This window comes from Dipodomys ordii, unplaced genomic scaffold (genome assembly GCF_000151885.1).
Source record: "Dipodomys ordii isolate 6190 unplaced genomic scaffold, Dord_2.0 Scaffold79, whole genome shotgun sequence".
Taxonomy (NCBI): domain Eukaryota; kingdom Metazoa; phylum Chordata; class Mammalia; order Rodentia; family Heteromyidae; genus Dipodomys; species Dipodomys ordii.
Window position 1 is genome coordinate 3144875 of NW_012267295.1, and position 7078 is coordinate 3151952.

General features: G+C 50.8%; 1 protein-coding gene across 2 annotated transcripts in view; it reads right to left on the bottom strand.

Annotated features, from left to right (window-relative positions):
- Positions 1 to 6825, bottom strand: part of Gtpbp1 (GTP binding protein 1) — a 29793-nt gene extending 22968 nt beyond the window's left edge. The window contains exon 1 of one of the 2 annotated variants that reach the window (XM_013024926.1): positions 6688 to 6825. In XM_013024926.1, coding sequence (XP_012880380.1) covers positions 6688 to 6697 — 10 coding nt within the window. In that variant the 5' untranslated portion in view covers positions 6698 to 6825. Of the gene's footprint in view, positions 1 to 1358; positions 1562 to 6687 lie in introns of those variants that run through there. The other variant, XM_013024925.1, reaches the window with a different exon arrangement.
- Between the last annotated feature and the right edge of the window lie 253 nt (positions 6826 to 7078).

The window sequence follows — 7078 nt, forward strand, 5'->3', positions numbered from 1 at the left end:
ATCTCTAGGGCGGGGAAGGGGCTTAGTGGTAGAGTGCTTGCCTAGCATGCATGACACCCTGGGTTCGGTTCCTCAGCACCACATAAACAGAAAAAGCCAGAAGTGGCGCTGTGGCTCAAGTGGTAGAGCACTAGCCTTGAGCTGACGAGCTGAGGGACAGCGCCCAGGACCAGAATTCAAGCCCCACAACCGACCAAAAAAAACAAAAAACTAAAATCTCTATTGTAACTATCCTACAACAGGTAGGAGGTATTACTAACATTCTGTCTTCTATCAGTTGTTATTTAATCCGCACAGAGAACTACCAGCTATCCAGTTCAAATGGGCAGAGTCTCTAGTAGGGATCAAAAAACCACGACACTAGATGTCTTCACATACACTTCTAATTTTTGCAGCAAATTTGTACTTTCTGAAGCCCAGGCGGGTAGAGAAATGAGAGGTTAAGAAACTTTCCCAAGGTCACAAGCCTTTTGAATGGCAGATCAAGAAAGGGAGCCCAGCCTGTCAGACTTCCAAGTTGACATTCTTTCCTTTGGCTGTGTTAAGCACCTTCAAAACACCAGTTACATCTTATACTTACTTTTGCGTTTCTCCACAACGCCAGCCAGATGGTGAACCCTTAATCCCTGCCTCCCATTCCTAACAGCTCAATTTTATTTAAAACACTACTTAAAAGGACCTTCGTTATTCTCTAACGTACAAGAGCTGGTTCCACTCCCAGATAGTGAGATTTGGGGTCATGCCCATCTTTCAAGTGGAAAACAGAATGTGTTTTCGGTGGACTCGCGAGGTGGACATTCCTCAGATACCCTTCTCCCCGACTGAGCGGCCACTTTCTGTTTCCTTTCCGCAGATCAGGACCAGATGCGGCGGCCACCCCGCTGCCCCATCTCCCTCCACTACCTGTCCCGGAGCGTCCCGCCCGCGGCCCAAGCCGCCCCGCTCCCGGACGCTCCAGGGAACCGAACACTCTGGGTCTCCGATCCAACCCGAGGAAGGGACGAGGCCGCCCGGCGCCTGGCGCCCGGCGCGGGGACAAGTACCCCCACGGCGCGCTGCGGGCGTCGAGCGCCCCGGTTCCACGTGGCGGGGCCGAGGGGCTGCGATCCCGGCGGGAGCCTAGAGCGCGGGAGGACGGGTCAGCACCGCCAGGAACCCAGGTGGCCGTGGGGGGCTCGGGGGGTCGTTCGGCCCTCACACATCTCCGAGAGCGGCCGGTGGGCGGGCTCGGTCCCTTCCCGCGTTCCTGCCTACCCCAAGACTGGACGGCCGGGTGTCCACCGTCGCCGGGGAGACGGCTCGGCCCGCCGCGGATCCCCGTAGAGCCCGCCGCCGCCGCCGCCGCCGCCCGGGCCTACCTTGCTGGTGAGGTCCAGCTCCGGCTCGCCATTGAGCGCCTCGCCGTCCTCGCTGCAATCCGAGTCGAAGCCGCCGTGGAGCCGGGCTGCCGCCGCTGCGGCCCTGGCCGCCCCCGGAGAGCTGGGCTCCGGGGCGAACATCGAGGCCGGCACCGGCGAGTCCATCGGGGAGCGACTCCGCTCCGCCGCCATCTTTAATAACTTAGGCTAATTCGCAGTCTGCCGCCCTCCTCCCGGCTCATTTGACTAATCTATGCGCGGGCCCGCCCCTCTCTCGTTGGAATAATTTATGCGAAACTTCTCCAGCCGCACTTATCTCTAGCTCAGACACAATTAACCGGGATTCCCAGCCGCCAATCGCTGCGGTCCTTCCAAATATCCTCATGAATAATTAATGAAGCCCAAATCTCAACAACAAATTTGTCCGAGACGTCACGCTGCCCGGTCCCAGCTCCGGAGGGGGCCGGAGGACGTCCACGCTACCTGCCCGGGATCTTCCCGCCAACGGGAGCAAAGCTAGTATAATTGACGTGGCGGCGGCCCAATGAACAGAGAACTTCATACAACGCTTTTCCCCACCCCGCCCCCTCACCCTCCAGCTTTCCAGGGGCGGTACACAGCTCCCAAATCTGGCGGCCAAACAGTCAGCGCCAAGAGCCTTCCGATGATGGACAGGGGCGCGACCCAATCTAAGCTCTCCTAGGTCCCGCGCCTCAGGCCTCTACACGCCAAGATAGTAAACGGCAAAATGAGCCTCCCACTCCAGTGACAGAGGCAGTCACTGGAACACTATGTCCAGTTGGCACGTTCCAGGCAAATTGAATAGTAGAATCGATGCCGTATATTCCAAGAGTTGTAATACTATAGCAGCCAGAGTGAGGCAATTAATTAAACGCTGACCTTAGGGAGAATTCTCCATTCATTGTCTGAAATAAAAAGTGCGAAATACGGAAAATAACAACAACAGCAACAACAAAGGACAGGCAGCAAAAATACAAGCCAAAACCACAAGATCCAGGGCTCGTTAAGGTAGTTTCCTATGGATTTTTTCCCCAACGTGTCATCATTGTGGAAAGCCCCAAATGCCAATGGTGCCTTAAAGTCTTGTTTCAAATGTCTGAAAAACCTATACCTTCTGCTAGGTGACAAAAGGGATCAATAGTGGTATAATACTGCTTCCCTTTGCCTCTCATCCTGCAGCAGATTAGAAAAAGCAGCCCATACACAAGACTTATGGTTTGGCAAGAATAATGTAGTGAGCATGGGACGAGATTCAAGATGACCTTAGCTTAGTTTAATGGATTTACCTCTGAGGAAAGACAGTCTTACTCTGTTCATTTTCAGCTAGGTATGATCAAGGTAATCTAGGACAAAAAGTTACTGAATTTCCAGATTCTTCTGGTCTTTTGTAAAATTTTCCTGGTTAAATCATCCTATATATTCTTCTATCTGGTCCCAAAATATATAGTTAAAAAATGAAAATCCTAACTTTAGAAAAGTCAAATATTGGACCATGGGTATGATTTGGTGGTAAATGGGCAGAAGTGGTGGAAGCTGAGACCTGGAGGATCAAGGTTCAAAGCCCCCCCAGGCAGAAACCTCGGTGAGATTCCATTTCCAATTAAGCAGTAAAAATATCAGACTAAGCTGGGTGCCAGTGGCTCACGCCTGTAATCCTGGCTACTTGGGAGACTGAGACTAAGGATCGCAGTTCAAAGACAGCCTGAGAATAAAAGTCCATGGGACTTTTATCTCCAATTAACCACACCAGAAAACCAGAAGTGGCACTGTGGCTAAAGTGGTAGTGCACTAGCCTTGAGCTGAAGAGCTGAGGGGCAGCACCCAGGCCCACAGTTCCATCTCCATGACCCACAAAAAAAAAACTCTGTGAGACTCTTATCTCCAAAAAGCCAGAAGTGACACTGTGGTTCTAGTGATAAAGTGCTAGTCTTGTACAAAATAAGCTCATGTACAAAATAAGCTCAAAGACAGTGCTCAGGCCCAGAGTTCAAGCCCCAGGACAGGCAAAAAAAAAAAAAAAAAGACTAAGCCAGCCACCAGTGATTCACACCTGTAATCCTAGCTACTCAGGAGGATCACAGTTTGAAACAATCCCAGGCAGGAAAGTCTGTGAAACACTTTCTCCAATAAACTACTCCTCCCCCACCCACCCACTAAAAAAAGCTGCAAGTGGAGCTGTGGCTCAAGTGGTAGTGTTAGCCTTGAACAAAAGAAGCTCAGAGACAGTGCCCAGGCTCTGAGTTCAAGCCCCAGGACTGGTACCCTCCCCTAAAACCTGACTAGAGGTGTAGCTTAAGTGATAGAGTGCCAGCTGTGAGCAAGAACATCAAGTGACTGTGAGGTTGATTTCAAGCCCCAGTACCATAAACAAAAAGACTAAATATTAATATCAAGGTACTGGTTTCTACAATAATTGTCTTAATGTGAAATATCTATGTGGTCTTTGTCTTCTTCCTGTTGCTTTGAGATCTCCTGAGACTTTTTTTTTTTTTTGACATGCTAGTCACCCAGAGATCCAATTTTGGGGAGATTAAAGGTTAAGTAGATCACCAATACCAATTTGATCAATCATGTCTATGCAATGAGACTTCCAAAACATACTCCAAAAGGACTGTATATGTGTTATCTTCTAGACAGCCAAATATACAGAGGCTTCCAGAGAGAGTGACATCCAGAGAGGGTCCACAAGTACCTGTGTATCTCTATTATCTGGTTATTCATCTGGCACCTTTGCAATATTCTTTACAATCAACTGCTAAACCTACATGTAGTTCTGTGAGCAAATTAATTGTATCGAGAGGGTCACAGGAACACTGATTTATATAGGGTTCTGGTCCACCATAAATTTTAGAAGAACAGACTTGCAAACTGGCACCTGGAGAGGCAGTTTTGGGGGCCAGGGTCCTTAACCTGTGGGAATCTGGTGCTATCTCCAGGTGGCAAGAGAATTTAATTAAATTAAGGGGTGCCTACTTGCTGTCTGCTGCAGAATCTGATTGGTTGCTAGAGGTGGGGGGGGGGGAATACACACATTTTGGTGACTGGTGTTGCTGGGTTGTACTGGATATATTGCTCAGACCGGTATTTAGCATCTTACTAACTCTTCCAGAAAATGTTTAAATTCACAATATGCTAACAGCTGATAGCTGACTAAAAACTGACTAATGCCCTTTCCATTTCAGGTTTTTACCCAGAGAACATATTCTGATTAGATGCTTCTGAAATTGAATGGGGGAAGGCTAAGGTAACATTTTAGAGGAAATTCCCTTCCCGCCTTTTTTTTTTTTTTTGGTCATGGGGCTTAAACTCAGGGCCAGGGCATTGTCCCTGAGGTTGTTTTTTTTTGGGTCCAGTCGTGGGGCCTGAACTCTGGGCCTGGGCACTGACCCTCAACTCTTCAGTTCAAGGGTAATGCTCTACCACTTGAGCCACAGCACCACTTCCGGCTTTTTTCATTTTTGTTTATGTGGTGCTGAGGAATCGAACCCAGGGCCTCAGGCATGCAAGGCAAGCGCTTTAACACTGAGCCATCTTCCCAGCCCCTTGTTCCTGAGTTCTTTTGCTCAAGGCTAACTAATGCTCTACCAGTTCGAGCCACAGTTCCACTTCCAGTTTTTGAGTGGTTAATTGGAGTGAGAGTCTCATGGGGACTTTTCTGCTCAGACTGGCTTTTAACCAAGATCCTCAGATTTCAGCTTCCTGAGGAACTAGCATTACAAGTGCGAGCCACCAGCAAATGGGCCTTCCCATCTTTTTTTTTTTTTTTTGTGGGTCATGGGTCTTAGAACTGTGGGCCTGAGCACTGTCCCTCAGCTCATTAGCTCAAGGCAAGCCCTCTACCACTTGAACCACAGCACCGCTTCCAGTTTTCTAAGTGGTTTACTGGAAATAAGAGTTTCACAGCCTTTTCTGCCGGGGCTGGCTTTGAACCTCGATCCTCAGATCTCAGCCTCCTGAGTAGCTAGGATTACAAGCGTGCTGGCACCTGGCAAACCCTTCTGATCTCTTTAAAGCAAACAAAAACTAGGGGCTCACTATGTAATCCAGGCTGGTTTTGAACTCTGGATCGTCCTGCCTTGGCCTCCTGAATACTAAGATTACAACTGTGCACCACCATGCCTAACTTTCCTACCCATCTTTCTATCTACTTTTTGAAAATAGGATAGCCTAGGTTCAAATCCTTATCTTCTACAAAGTGGTCCTAAGTCACTCAATGAGGGATCTGGGGGAGGCTGGGGTGGGAGGGCACTGGGGCTTGAATTTAGGACCTTGATCTCTTGTTTTTTTTTTTCCCTCATGGCTGGCCCTCTGTCACTTGACTTGGGCCACACCTCCACTTCTGGTTAACTGTATTGGCTGCACGTCAAGCTCTCAATAACTAATCTGTGTTATAACCATAACCCTGCAGTGACTTAAAGTTACAAAAGTAGTATGTCAGGTGCCAGTGGCTCAAACCTGTAATCCTAGTTACTCAGGAGGCTGTTATCTGAGGATTGAGGTTCCTGCCAGCAGGGGCAGGAAAGTCCATGAAACTCATCTCTAATCACCAAAAAGCAGGACATGAAGATGTGGCTCAAGTGGTATACTGTGTCAGCCTTGAGCAGAAAGGGCCAGGCACAGCACCCAGGCCCTGAGTTCAAGCCCCAAGACTGGTACACAAAAAAAACCAACCTTAGTTTGAGGAAATAACTCAGATGTGTTAAGTAACACTGCAGACTGCAATCTTTCTTAGAGCTTGTTTGGAGGTTTGGGCTCCATTTACATACCCTTGACCGACAGTGGGTCCTCCTATCCAGGAATGTTTTCCTAGAGGGAGCAGCTTCAGGAGAAAGGCTCACAGAGCAGTGAGAGAGGGGTCACACCTGGCCGAGGCAGCCATCATCTAATCAACCTTGGGCATCAACAGGACCACAGATGCCACAGCCAGATGGCCGTCACAGGCTAGACTGGTCATGAGAGTTGTGGGGGAGCAAGATCAAAGAAACGACTGAACTGCGAGTGCGCGTTTTTATTCTTTTTATCCAAAAGGAGGACATTTAACCCGGATAGTGATGCTTGTCACACCAGCCAACAATGGGGGGGGGGGGCCAACGTGACACTGCAAGTAGTGTGTCTCTGACTCACACAACGTGCTTGAGAAAATGCAGGGGGCGGGGGGGGGGAGGAAGGGGAACATCCGTGACCGCCAGCACGGCAGCGGAGTGCAGGGCAGAAGGGCAGCGGTTTGCGCGCAGGGAATCCGTATTTGACACCAAGGAACGGACACAGGCCTCTCCACTGGAAATGCGACTCCCGAGCGAGCACTTACCCTCGGCCATCCCGGGAAGCGCGAGCCGCTCGGGCTCAGCGCTGACCCAGAGAGATTGCGCCCGACCGCGTCACTACCGAGTTTTGGAAACACAGGGTGAGCGGCGCGCGACACACACATGACACGTCACGGCAGGAGCCGAAGTCCAAGCTCACGACGCCCAGGCCGGAGTGGGGAGCACCCGGGAGGGCGGCGCAGGGCAGCCCGGGGTCCCGCAGCCGTCCCGGAACAGCGCCGCGGTCCGGAGGAGGGCGGGGCGAAGCGGGACTCCCTGTCAGGGCGGAAACAGCCCTGGGGCCAGAGAGCGATCAGCCCGGTTGCCGCCGCCAGCGGGCTCCGCAGCCCCGCCATCTGGCAATCCGCCGATCCCGGCAGCCCTCGGGCCGCTCCA